This window comes from Symphalangus syndactylus, chromosome 14 (genome assembly GCF_028878055.3).
Source record: "Symphalangus syndactylus isolate Jambi chromosome 14, NHGRI_mSymSyn1-v2.1_pri, whole genome shotgun sequence".
Lineage (NCBI taxonomy): Eukaryota > Metazoa > Chordata > Mammalia > Primates > Hylobatidae > Symphalangus > Symphalangus syndactylus.
Genome location: NC_072436.2, coordinates 14025267 through 14039474, shown reverse-complemented (window position 1 = coordinate 14039474; position 14208 = coordinate 14025267). Strand labels below are relative to the sequence as shown.

The following is a 14208-nucleotide window of genomic DNA, read 5'->3' as shown; positions in this document are numbered from 1 at the left end:
TGCGCCCTGTGTCAGCTCCAACCCAACAGCCTGGCCAGTTCCCAACAGCATTGTGAAAGAATAAATCTGCTGCCCCACTCCTCCCCTGCCCTCCCCTCTCTGCTTGGGGCTTCTGAGGTTTCCCACATCTTTACCTTGCAGGCAGCTCCCCCTACTCCAGCCTCCTCAAAGCCCTCTCGTCCTGGAAACAGACTCCAGCTACCTTTATCACCAGTTTAACACCCCTGCCAGCTGCAGGTGCTGCGACTCCATGCTTCTCAATGGTGCCCTAATTCTTAAAGAGTTGCAGGTTTCTGGGAAAGAATGACTCTCTGGTGGAGGAGTTTCTGCACAGTTTTTTTTGTTTTATGAGCCTGTGTATTTTTGTTGAGGAACGGCCAAGTTGTTCTTTCCTTTTGAATTACACAATGGCCTATTTTGCAGAAATCTGGCCCTACCTACTGGTCACCAATGGCTTTGATGAGCACGGAAATCAACTGGTCGGCTGGGGGCGGTGGCTCACGCGTGTAATCCCAGCACTTTGGGAGGCCGAGGTGGGCGGATCATGAGGTCAGGAGATCGAAACCATCTTGGCCCACATGGTGAAACCCCGTCCATACTAAAAAAAAATACAAAAGTTAGCTGAGTGTGGTGGCGCGTGCCTGTAATTCCAGCTACTCTGGAGAATTGCTTGAACCCGGGAGGCAGAGATTGCAGTGACCTTAGATCGCGCCATTGCACTCCAGCCTGGGTGACAGCGCGAGACTCTGTCTCATAAAAAAAAAAAAAAGAAATCAACTGGTCATCGTGCCCCGGTCCAATGGTTCAGAACCAGCATTGACACTTTTACTTTTTGCCTTCTAAAATAATTTTTTTTTTTTTTTTTTTTTTGAGACAGAGTCTCACTCTGTCCCCCAGGCTAGAGTGCAATGGTGCCATCTCGGCTCACTGCAACCTCTGCCTCCTGGGTTCAAGCGATTCTCCTGCCTCAGCCTCCCATGCAACTGGGATTAGAGGTGCGTGCCACCATGCTTGGCTAATTCTTGTATTTCTAATAGACAGGGTGTTACCATGTTGGCCAGGCTGGTCATGAACTCCTGACTTCAGGTGATCCACCTGCCTTGGCCTTCCAAAGTGCTGGGATTACAGGCGTGAGCCACCATGCCTGGCTATTCTTTTTTTCTTTTCTTTTTTTTGTATACTCAAGCTGATGCAAGTTGTAGATCCTGGCTTCACTCCATCTGTGAATTCTTTGTGCCAACTGCCAAGTTGGCATTGCTATCTTTTCCATCAACAAAAACAAGGCATTTGGAACCTTAACGAAGATGGCATTCTGGGAGGCACATTATAAAAGGAGCGTCTCAGAGGTGTCATGCACTCAGGAGCTTATAATTGAAAACACAAACTGACAAGGATGTCACCGTTTCAAAATACAAATGTGAAGTGGATGCATTTGAGGAGAATGAGGAGTTCTTATTGTCAAGGATCTACGCTTAGCTGCTTGTCTCTCTCTCTTTTTTTTTTTTTTTTGTGAGATGGAGTCTTGCTGTGTCACCCAGGCTGGAGTGCAATGGTGCGATCTCAGCTCACTGCAACCTCTGCCTCCCGGGTTCAAGCAATTCTCCCCCCTCAGCCTCCCAAGTAGCTGAGATTACAGGCGCCCGCCACCACACCCAGCTAATTTTTGTATTTCTAGTAGAGACGGGGTTTCGCCATGTTGGCCAGGCTGGTCTCAAACTCCTGACCTCAAGCCATCTGCCCGCCTCAGCCTCCCAAAGTGCTGGGATTACAGGCATGAGCCACTGCACCTGGCCTCTTTTTATTTTGAGACGGGGTCTTGCTCTGTCACCCAGGCTGCAGTGCAGTGGCACAATTACAGCTCATTGCAGCCTCAACCTCCCAGGGTCGAGCGATCCTCCCACCTCAGCCTCCTGAGCAGCTGAGACTATAGGCACAGGCCATCAAGCCTGGCTAATTTTTAAAGTTTTTTTGTAGAGACGAGGTTTCTCCATGTCGCCCAGGCTGATCTCGAACTCCTGGGCTCAAGCGATTCTCCTGACTCAGCCTTCTGAGTATCTGGGACTATAGGCACATGCCACCATGCTCAGCTAATTTTTGCTTTTTTTGTAGAGACAGGGTTTCACCATGTTGCCCAGGCTGGTCTCAAACTCCTGGACTCAGGCGATCCGCCCGCCTTGGACTCCCAAAACTGTTAGGATTGCAGACATGAGCCACCACGCCCAGCCTCCTCAGCTTCTCTATCCATCTTCATCTCTCAGGATTTGGGGAGGGAATTTGTAATAATTGCCACAAGGTGCTTTGAGCATCTTGCGTTGCTATTTTGATTTTGATGAACTCTGAATCCTTCCTAGAGATTGGAAAAGCCTGGTATTTGTTCTTTGCTGCAGGCCTGTCTCAGCTCCCTTTCCAGTGTTCACTCATTTTGTGTCCTAGGAGTTCTGCTGGCTGCCCCCCCGCTCTGTTCATGTACTCATGAGAAGGCACCTGGCCCCTAGGAAGATCCCCAGGCCCGCAGAAGGGAACTTGGATGTACCCCTTGCTCCGAGTTCCATACTGGGGCAGCCTTCCTGACATCCAGCTTCCTTCCCTCCCAGGACGAGTGGTTACCTTTGCCCCCCTCAAACCCCGCAGGACTCCAGGTCCCTAAGGTCATGGACATCAAGTGCTCCGCACTGCTGTGAGCAAGGGCCATTCAAAGTCTGGCATCTTGCAGATTCAAGGACATTAGGAAACTCTCCCATCGGACAACTCAGGCTGCCGGCAACTGGGTTCTCAGTCCAGGAACCAAATGTTGTCTTTGACTCTGCTCTGTTCAGCCTGCCTCTAGTGCCTGCTTGTTCTCGGCATTGGTCCACACAACTCCACCCTCGTCCACGCCTCCTCCACACCTCTTTGGATGATCTTCCTGATCTCAAGCCTCTTTTTGTTTTAAACTAATAGATTCCCACCTCCCCCAGAAGATGATGTTCGTTTGTTTTGGAGAGAGAGTCTCACTCTGTCACCCAGGCTGGAGTGCAGTGGCACAATCTTGGCTCACTGCCACCTCTGCCTCCCGGGTTCAAGCGATTCTCGTGCCTCAGCCTCCTGAGTAGCTGGGATTACAGGCATGCGCCACCACGCCTGGCTAATTTTCGTATTTTTTAATTAGTGATAGGGTTTTGCCACGTTGACCAGGCTGGTCGTGAACTCCTGACCTCAGGTGATCCACCCACCTTGGCCTCCCAAAGTGCTAGGATTACTGGCGTAAGCCACCATGCCTGGCCGCCCCTTTCTTTTTAGTGTGAACTAATACTCCATTATTTAGGTGTGTCACAGTTTATTTATTTATTCACCCATTGGAAAACATCTTGGTTGCTTCTGAGTGTTGGCAGTTATGAGTAAAGCTGCTCTAAACATCCGTGTGCAGTTTCTGTGTGGCGGATCTTATTGTTTAGAGCAGTTTTGGGTTTACAGAAAAATAAGCAGAAGGTACAGAGTGCTATATGTGATGAGATGGGGGGCGGGGGGCCGCCGCTTCCCTGTGGGGCTTCCTGTCTCATGGATTGAGAGTCCTTACGGAGGCCTGGACGCCATTCTCTGCACCTCTGTTCCTGCTGTGTGAAGAAGGAACCGTATGACACTGACAGGTGAACCTTCCAGGGTTCCTGGGTCTTAGGGACACAACCAAGGGACGGAAGTGGACCAGAAGCCACTGCCCTGGGCAAGCTCCTGGCCATTAGGCAGCAGTGTCTCCCTGGCACTCTAGCAGGAGGGTGCTCCTTGGGGGGGCTCCCGGCATGGGGGTGCTTCCAGCAAGGAGGTGCTCCTAGCAGGCGGCTGCTCCCAGCAGGGGGGTGCTCCCAGCAGGCAGACCCTGAAGCCCAGGTGCCAGGGCTGCTGCAAGACTCTCCAGGGCTCTCCGGGGGCATTTGCCAGGCCCCTCATTCAGCCCTCAGAGCCTAGGCACCCCCTCCTCCAGCTCACAGAGCCTGCACTTCCTGCCGCCCGGTGACAGGTGCTTGACTTGTGTTTATGGACCCAGGACAGACCACCAGCATGGGGGCTGGGTAGGGAGGCTCCTGCAGCCCTGAACCCACCTGGGGCTTCCCTAATCCTGGAGACAGCTGGGAAGGAGTGGGGCCCAGGCAGCAGCTGGCAGGTCAACACTGCTGCTGTCAGAGAACAGAGGCAAAGCTGGTAGAGCAGAGGGTGGCTGTGTGTGGTGTTGTGTCATGGGGTGTGTGTGTGTCATGGTACGTGTGTGTCTATGGTGTGTGTGTCCTGGTGTGTTTGTGTGTGTCATTGTGTGTGCCTATGGCGTGTGTGTGTCTGTGGTGTCTGTGTGTATATGGCATGTGTGTGTCATGGTGTTTGTGTGTGTCATAGTGTGTGTGCCTATGGTGTGTGTCTGTGGTGTGTGTGTATATGGTGTGTGTGTGTGTCATGGTATGTGTTTGTGTGTGTCATAGCGTGTGTGTATGGTGTGTGTTTCATGGTGTTTGTGTGTCATGTGTGTGTGTCATAGTGTGTGTGCCTGGGTGTGTCATGGTATGTGTGCATCTGTGGTGGGTGTGTGTGTCTATGGTGTGTGTGTAGAGTGTGGTGTGTGCCTATGGGGTTGTGTGTGTGGTGTGTCTATGGCGTATGTGGTGTGTGTGTCTATGGTGTGTGGTGTGTGTGTGTCTGTGATGTTTATGCAGTGTGCCTATGGTATGTAGTGTGTGATGTATGTATCTATGGTGTGTGTCTATGGTGTGTATGTAGTGTGTGTGTCTTGGTGTCTGGTGTATGTGTGGTGTGACTATGGTGTGTCGTGTGTGGCATGTGTGTCTGTGTGTCTATGCTGTGTGTGTCTATGGTGTGTGTGGTGTGTGTGGTGTGTGGTGTGTGTTATGTGTGTCTGTGGTGTGTGTGGTGTGTGGTGTGTGTGTCTATGGTGTGTGTGTCTGTGGTGTGTGTGTGTCTGTGGTGTGTGTGTGTCTGTGGTGTGTGTGTCTGTGGTGTGTGTGGTGTGTGGTGTGTGTGTCTGTGGTGTGTGTGGTGTGTGGTGTGTGTGTCTATGGTGTGTGTGTCTGTGGTGTGTGTGTGTCTGTGGTGTGTGTGTGTCTGTGGTGTGTGTGTCTGTGGTGTGTGGTGTGTGTGGTGTGTGGTGTGTGTGTCTGTGGTGTGTGGTGTGTGTGTCTATGGTGTGTATGCTTCCCGGCCTCTGACTCCTCCGGGGTGGGAGCGGCAGGCATCGGGTTTGGGATCTCCATGGGGCTGGGGTGCGTGGGGCGTGCCCCGCTGCAGTCCTGCCTGGTGGGCTGAGGTGGGGCCTCTGGTTGGGGCCGAGGCTGCGGGTAGGGCCGGGCAGGGCCATCTGGCCCAGAGCTGTGCTTTGTCGCGGAAAGCCAAAAGCCGCTTCTGCTTAGCCGGCCGGCGAGGGATTTGGGCCCTGCCCGCACTCGCCGAGGGCTGAGGGCTGCGTCCTTAGCGGCTGCGCTTGGTCCTCCAACCTTGTCCTGGAGGGGCCTGGGAGCCCTGTCCCCCAGAGCTCTTTCCTCCCCCTCTTCTGACGGGATCGGGTTAAACTCAGATTTCTCTTCTCTGGCTGGAGGACTCCGTGGAGCTGCAGAATGAGGGTGCTGCCAAGGTGGATTTTGGACCCTGAATGGAAATTCACACCAGGGCTGGAGGCGCCAGCTGGGCCTGGGAGGTGGGAGATGAGGGTGGCCTGACACACCCCGCTGTGACTGTGGCTGGGGTGGTGGGAGGGAAGCCCACAGCGGGGCCAGGAGGGCCACCGAGGAGCAGGGCCACCCCAGCCACGCCCTGATCCGGGGGCCTGGCGGCAGTTCTCGCTCCTGGCCTGCACCGAGGTGAGGAATCCCTGGAAGGGCCCCTGGGTGTGCACAGCCTGGACCAGTGGGCTGTGTGCTCTAAGTGGCACTGTGCATCTCTTTCAGCAGTGGCCACACAAAGCAGGATTGAGATTCGGGGAAGAAGTGGCCGTAGGGGCTGTGGGCCTCCGCAGGGAAGGGTCTCTGATGAGCTTGCCTTGGGCTCATGGGGAACTGTGGCTTCATGCTGGGGCTGCGGGGCAGAAGGAGGGCATGGAGGGCTTTGGCTGCCCGGGCACTGTCCCATGGTAGCCTCCGAGCAGCCGTCGCCGGAGCCCGTTCGCAGTACCCCCGGCGGGCCACCCGCCCATCAAGGGGAGGGGAGCAGCTGGGCTTGATCTTTGGAAGGGACGTCTGGTGAATTTCTGAAAATGTATTTTATTACAGGTGCTTTCAGCAGGGTGGAGGGGGTGGCCTGGGGCAAGAAGTTAAAATGACCCCACCTGTCCATTTCGCGGTAAATCTTGCCTGTGATGAGCCATTACTCTCACCAGAGCGTGTGATAGTGTGAGAACCATGGATCTCACACATGTGTTTGTCACATGTGCAGCTTTGGGGCAGCTGAGAGGGTGTGGACCATGAGGTGGGCCAAACCACATAGGCCTCCGGGTCACGGCCAAGGCATCTCTTAAAATTGTCCATAAAGTTTTATATAATAAATGTCCCCGGCCGGGCACGGTGGCTCACGCCTTTAATCCCAGCACTTTGGGAGGCTGAGGCGGGCGGATCACCTGAGGTCAGGAGTTCCAGACCAGCCTGGCCAACATGACCAAACCCTGTCTCTACTAGAAATACAAAAATTAGCCGGATGTGATGGCGGATGCCTGTAATCCTAGCTACATGGGAGGCTGAGGCAGGAGAATTGCTTGAACCTGGGAGGCGGAGGTTACAGTGAGCCAAGATTGTGCCATTTCACTGGAGCCTGGGCGACAGAGTGAGACTCTGCCTCAAAAAAATAAAAACAGGGCCGGACGTGGTGGCTCATGCCTGTAATCCCAGCACTTTGGGAGGCCAAGGCAGGTGGATCACCTGAGGTCAGGAGTTCGAGACCAGCCTGGCCAACATGGTGAAATCCAGTGTCTACTAAAAAAATACAAAAATTAGCCAGGCGTGGTGGTGGGCACCTGTAATCCCAGCTACTCGGGAGGCTGAGGCAGGAGAATCACTTGAACCTGGGAGGCAGAGGTTGCAGTGAGCCAAGATAGCACCACTGCACTCCGCTAGCCTGGGCAACAAGAGAGAAACTCTGTCTCAAAATAAATAAATAAATAAAAAGACACCAGTCATGTTGACCTCAAGGTAATTTGATCACCTCTATAAAGATGCCGTCTTCAAAAACAGTTTCATTCTTGGGTACTGGGGTTTAAGACTTCAACACAGGAATTTTAGGGGATGTACTTCAACCCTAAAATTTGTTATATCATCAGTGTATTTCACCTGGGAAAATATATTTATGATCCAACTGAAAGCAAGATATGATATAGTTCCAAGGAGTGGGTTTTTAATTCATTCATTCATTATAGGGCACAAAATATAGTAGAGAATACACAAATGTCTTAGGATTATGTGATTTAAGGGACATGTATTCTTCCTTTTACTTCTCTGAGTGTGTTTCATAACTAAAAAAAAGTTCTAAAAATGCGTCAACGATTCTCCACTTCTAGTTTGATGGTAAGCAGAGGTTGGGAACTAGGTTGGATTTCGATGGAATAGCTTCTTGCAAAAGAGCAAATGCACTTTACAAATAAGGAGAATTGTTTTTAGAGAGCAAACAGTCCTGTCTAATGTTTAACAGACATGCTCCATTTCTCCAAAAAGAGCCCGGTCTCTCCAGAACAATCTGGGAGGGGCGGGGGGTTGTCCTGGTGTCCCAGGTGGCGGGTGAGGGAGGAGCCGGAGTTTCTGCATGTGGGGGACAAAAGTCTCACCCTCCAGGGTTTCCCACTCATGAAATGACCCTGAGTGGTCAGAACCTGTCTTCTCATCTCTAAAGCTGCACTCTTGGGACGCACCTCGTAGAGCCACAGTGAGGTTCTGCATCTCATGGTATGGGAGAAAACGCTGTATTTTGAACACTTGTATTTTGGAATCTCCTTTAAAACTTCCAGCACATTCTTTTGATTATCCTCAGTGCTGGCAAAACATTTTCACGTAAAGAGCGTTTGGATTTGGGGAAGCAGCTGAGAGCTGTGTGCAGCCAGCCCTGGAGACTGGGGCAATCACACTGAGTAGAGCCGTTTGAAACACAGAAGGAGGTGGGCCCCAGCCCCGCTGCGGCCTTGTCCACTGTGGACACCACGCAGGCTACGGAGCGCCCAAAACGTGGCTGGGCAGAACTTTGATGTGCTTAAGTGCAAAATGCACAGCAGACTTTGGAGACTTTAAGGACATAAAATAGGCCGGGTGCAATGGCTCACCCTTGTAATCCCAACACTTTGGAAGGCTGAGGCAGGAAGATCACTTGAGGCCAGAAGTTCAAGACCAGCCTGGGCAAAAAAGTGAAACCTCATCTCTACAAAAAATAAAAAAATTATTGGGACATGGTGGCATGTGCCTTTAGTCCAAGCTACTTGGGAGACTGGGCAGGAGGATTCCTTGAGCCCAGGAGTTTGCGAATAGAGTGAGCTGTGATCACACCACTGCACTCTAGCCTGGTGACAACCTGTCTCTAAAAAAAAAGAATGTCAAAGATTTCATTAATAATTTTTTCAGGCTGGGCACGGTGGCTCACGCCTGTAATCCCAGCACTTTGGGAGGCCGAGGCAGGTGGATCAGGAGGTCAGGAGATTGAGACCATTCTGACTAACATGGTGAAACCCCGTCTCTACTAAAAATACAAAAAAATTAGCCGGGCATGGTGGCGGGTGCCTGTAGTCCCAGCTACTGGGGAGGCTGAGGCAGGAGAATGGCGTGAACCCAGGAGGCGGAGCTTGCAGTGAGCCGAGATTGCACCATTGCACTCCAGCCTGGGCTACAGAGCGAGACTCTGTCTCAAAAAAATAATAATAATAATAATAATAATAATATAATAATAATAATGTTTTCATGTTGACTACAAGCTGAAATAATAATTTTTGGATATATTATGCTAACAATTATTAAAATTCGTTTCACTTTTTTTTTTTTGCTTAAAAAACTATGGCTACCAGAAAATTTAAAATTGTATCTGTGTCTCCTGCAGTGTTTCTGTTGGACATGGCTGGTCTAGAGGGCGGGAGCAATTGTCTTGCAGGGCCTATTGATTGACCTTGCAATTCTTGAAGAATTCTTGAATCCTAAACTCTTCTAGACAGCGTTAGAACAGAACATAGCTTTTCCACGTGATTATTGGGAAGGACAATATGTTTCTTGATTTGTAGTTTGCAGTGTGATTTTTTTAAAGTTTCATCACTTGGTTGTCATATGCCACTGTGTGGGATGAAGTGTTTAGGCCAGGAGTGGCCAGAAGGCTTCCTGGGGAGGTTGGCTGGGAGCTGGTTTGGATAGGTGGAGAAGAGTCCCCTGGATTTGGTCAGATGGTCTGTGCCAGGGCACTGCCATCTGCAACCCACAGGCCAAAGCCAGCCTTCCACCTGTTTTGTACAGCCCATGAGCTAAGGATGGTTTTTACTTCTTTTTTTTTTTTTTTTTTTTTTTTGAGACGGAGTCTCGCTCTGTCACCCAGGCTGGTGTGCAATGGTGCGATCTCGGCTCACTGCAACCTCTGCCCCCTGGGTTCAAGCGATTCTCCCGCCTGAGCCTCCTAAGTAGCTGGGATTACAGGCACCTGCCACCACGCCCAGCTAATTTTGTATTTTTAGTAGAGACGGGGTTTCTCCATGTTGGTCAGGCTGGTGTCAAACTCCTGACCTCAGGTGATCCGCCCGCCTCGGCCTCCCAAAGTGCCAAGATTACAGGCGTGAGACACCACGCCCGGCCGGTGTTTACGTTTTTTAAGGGGGTTGAAAAAATGGAAATAATTTTTTTTGGGACACGTGAAAAATGATCTAGAATTTAAGCTTGGGCGTCTGTCACTAAAGCCTCACTGTCACAGTCACGCCCATCATTTACTGTCTGTGGCTGCTCCTGCACTCCAAGGGCCCAGTTGAGTGGTCACGGCAGAGACTCTCCGGCCCAGAGAGTCCAAAGCATTTACTCTCTGGCCTTTTGCAGAACAAGTTTGCTGACCCCTGCACCGAGGGGTCGACTTTCTTCTGCAGCCTTCATTGGACGTGTTGAGGGGGCCTAAGAAGGGGTGGGCTAGGGAGAGCCGAGTGGATCAGGACCCTGGAGGCGGTTGAGATCAGGCAGGGGGCGTCCGTGGCTCAAGGCTGAGGAGGTGAGGATCTGAGATGGGTCCCCACCCCCAGAACTGGTGATTTTCAGAGGTGATGTTGACATCGGGATCTCTGAGATGGGGAGACGGGAGTGAGGGATCTGTCAGAGGAAAGACACGGGAATGGGAAGGCCACTGCTGGGCTGGCTGGAACATCTTTGGAATATTGTGCTTGGGAAGTCAGCAGCCATGGAGACAATTGGAAATACACTAACAGGGCTGCGGGAGGCTGAAGCACAGAGGGGGTCAGAGGAGGGGAACCTAGAGAGGCAGAGAGCGCTGAGCCACCTGGTCCTGGGACGGTGGCCATCGCCACTGACGTCTGCTCCCTGCCTCCTGCCAGAGTGGGGGCCAGTTCTGCTGAGCCAGTGGGGACCGACCTACCCACCCACGCTCTGTCCCAGAGCCTAGCCAAGTGCTGGAGGTGAAAAGGACTTGATTTAGGGACCACCCTCAACCGGCTCTGGATCTTTGGAGAAATGTAAAAAATGCAGAAAGTTCAAAGAACAAGATCATGTACCTGGAGACCGTCCACCAATTGATAATTTTTAACTTTTTTATTGTGGTAAAATACATATAACATAAAACTTACCATTTTAACCATTTTTAAGTATCAGGTTCAGCGGCATTGAGTGCATTCATGTTGTAGAGCCGCCGCCACTGTCCACCTCCAGGACACTTTTATCCTCCCAAGCTGAAGCCCTGTCCCCCTTAAACACGACCTCCCCATTCCCCCCACCTCACCCCCTGGTACCCACCATTCCACTTCCTGTCTCTGTGAACCTAACTACTCTAGGGACCTCACACCAGTAGAATCCTACAGTACTTGTCCCTTGTGACTGATTTGTTTCACTTAGCGCAATGTTTTCAGGATTCATCCGTGCCGTAGCAGGCGTCAGACTTTCTTTTCAAGGCCAAATAATATTCCATTGTATCACATTTGGTTTATTCACTCTCAGTTGCTAATTCTTTTTTTTGTTTTTTTTTTTGAGATGGAGTCTTGCTCTGTCACCCAGACTGGAGTGCAGTGGCGTGATCTCGGCTCACTGAAACCTCCACCTCCTGGGTTTAAGCGATTCTCCTGCCTCAGCCTCCCATGTAGCTGGGACTACAGGCACATGCCACCATGCCTGGCTAATTTTTGTATTTTTAGTAGAGGCGGGGTTTTGCTATGTTGACCAGGCTGATCTCGAACTCCTGACCTCAGGTGATCCGCCCGCCTCGGCCTCCCAAAGTGCTGGGATTACAGGTGTGAGCCACCGCTCCCAGTCAGAATTTCCTTTCTTTTAAGGCCGAATGATATTCCACTGTACCACATTTGGTTTATTCACTCCCAGGTTGCTAATTCTTATCACGTTGGCTTCAAGTCTTTTCTTTCTTCAAAGAGGTGAAGGTGAAGCCCCTCTGTGGCTGTCCTATCCCAGCCCCCCAACCTCTGCAGACTTTGGTGAAGCCGGCCTGCATGCAGCCCAGCTGTGGTCAGAGTCCTGGACATCCCCCATCAGTGACCAGAATGCAGCATGGCTCTGTGCCTACCTTTTTTTTTTTTTTTTGAGACGGTCTCGCTGTGTTGCCCAGGCTGGACTGCAGTGACTCAATCCCAGCTCGCTGCAACCTCCACCTCCCGGGTTCAAGCAATTCTCCTGCCTCAGCCTCCCAAGTAGCTGGGATTATAGGCTCATGCCACCACACCCGGCTAATTTTTTTTGTATTTTTAGTCAAGACAGGGTTTTGCCATGTTGGCCAGGCTGGTCTCGAACTCCTGACCTCAGGTGATCCGCCTGCCTCGGCCCCCCAAAGTGCTTGGATTACAGGCATGAGTCATTGTGCCCGGCTGTGCCTGCCTCTTCACTGACATGGTCGTTCCGTGGCGTGGCTTGGTGTGTGTGTTTGTGAGCTCCACGTGTGTACAGAAGTCTAGTTGGTTCTCATCTGCTATCTGGAGGTTTGGTGGTTTCATTTTTGTTGGTAGAAACTGGCTGCAAAGCATTTGATTAGGTGTCTCCTTGGGTTCCTCCAGGCAGAGTCATCAAATGTTTTAGGTCACAGCACATTATATATACATTTCATACGTCCCAGATCATCTTACCCACATGGATGTGTCCTCACGGGGCAGAAGTTCTCTGACCCAGTGCTGAGCCTACCTATGGCCAGGGTTCAAGGGCATCTTCTATTTTTTTTTTCTTTTTTTCTTCTTATGCTGGTGTTGACCCACTAAATTGATTTCAGGATCTACGACAGGGCTGCAAATTGCAGTTTGAAGAACCACCCTCAGGTATTTCCTAAAAGAGGGATTTCAGAGGGCTTTGGGCCTTCTCAGTGGTGCCAGATTCTGCCATGTTGCTCCCGCCTTGGAGGAGACAGGACTGGTGACAGCTTCCCTTTCCCTCATCCTCAGTATTTTTAGACATAAAATTGCTTTTTGCTGGTCTGTTGGGTATTGAATTTTTGTTTGAAACTGAGAATCTCTTTCCATATTTATCAGTTCTTTGGTTTTCCTCTTGTGTGGAGCACCCATTTTTTTCTGTTGAGATGTTGCTCCTTTTCACCATGAATTTATAGGAGTTCTTTTTATATTCTGGATACTAATCCTTTTGTTTATAAATTTTCCTTCTTTCTTTTTTTTGAGACAGAGTCTAGTTCTGTTGCCCAGGCTGGAGTGCAGTGATGTGATCTCGGCTCACTGCAACCTCCGCCTCTTGGGTTCAAGTGATTCTCCTGCCTCAGCCTCCCAAGTAGCTGGGACTACAGGCGCCCACCACCGCACCTGGCTAATTTTTGTATTTTTGGTAGAGATGGTGTTTCACCATGTTGGCCAGGCTAGTCTCGAACCCCTTACCTCAGGTGATCTGCCTGCCTCAGCCTCCCAAAGTACTGGGATTACAGGTGTGAGCCAGTGCGCCTTGCCTGTTTATTTCTTTTTAATGAATTAGAAGGGCTCATTTGTGCTGGTACAGATGGGAAACTGAGAAAAGAGAATGCCTGGAGGTTTTTGTGAAGTTGCTGAGGTGGGAACAGGGTTCCTGTAGCTTAGTGGTTCTCCCTGGGAGGGATTTTGCCCTCCAGGGCACATTTGGCAAAGCCTGGAGATGTTCTGGTTTTCTTACTGGGAAGGGAGGTGCTAGTGGCATCCACAGGTTGAGCCGAGGGACGCTGCTCAGCCTCCTGCGATGGACAGGGTGGCCCGGCCAAGGTGGAGAACGTGGCCTACCCTGTACAGAGCTGTGCACCAGCAGGACACGCTCCTGTGGTTAACCAGAACCCACCGGGTGCCGAGGTGACACGTACTGCTGTGAGACAGGACACAAGTCCACAACCTTGACCATCTCCTCTCTGTTCCTCCCCCAGGCAGGTGTTGACGAGCCCTGCCCGGGCAGACGCATGCGGAGAATGGAAACACTTGCCCGGCAATGTCTCTGGGCCGCCTCCTTCGCAGGGCCTCCTCCAAAGCCTCGGATCTCCTGACCCTCACCCCCGGTGGCAGCGGCAGCGGGTCCCCCTCTGTCCTGGATGGAGAGATCATCTACTCCAAGAACAATGTCTGCGTGCACCCGCCGGAGGGGCTGCAGGGGCTGGGGGAGCACCACCCAGGTGAGCCAGGGCAGGCGAGCCTCCAGGGTCCCACAGCCCAGGTTATTTTCTGAGCCAGGGCTCTGAAGGCCCTGGGCCACAGCACATAAGAGAGTGCATTTGGTTCTTTTTCCAGAACGTGTAACTAACAGCAGCTGTCCTCCCGGAAGGAGAGTCTGGGGGTGTTAAGTCTGGCTCATGGCAGGCTGGGTGAGTCCCTCAGCCCTGCTGCTTCCAGAGGGAGGGACAAAAGATGTGTTAGTGATCCCTGAGGCCTGCCTGGTCCCTTGTCATTCATGTGAATGACTTGCAGCAAATAAATGCATTGCTTTGTTCATCTGTTGCTTTATTTAATTTGTACAACAACCTCATGGGAGTGGCCAGGGCCCCAGCAGGCCTCTTAGGTGGGTAAGGACGCTGGTGTTCAGAGAGGCTGAGCGACTCTCGGCTGCACAGTACCAGCGT

General features: G+C 51.5%; 1 protein-coding gene across 8 annotated transcripts in view; it reads left to right on the top strand.

The window, feature by feature from the left end:
• The window catches only part of TBC1D16 (TBC1 domain family member 16), a 98896-nt gene that overhangs the window by 6432 nt on the left and 78256 nt on the right, over window positions 1-14208 (top strand). For all 8 annotated transcript variants that reach the window (XM_063617326.1, XM_055241495.2, XM_055241496.2 and 5 more), the window contains exon 2: window positions 13522-13764. In XM_063617326.1, coding sequence (XP_063473396.1) covers window positions 13584-13764 — 181 coding nt within the window. In that variant the 5' untranslated portion in view covers window positions 13522-13583. The remainder of the gene's footprint in view (window positions 1-13521; window positions 13765-14208) is intronic.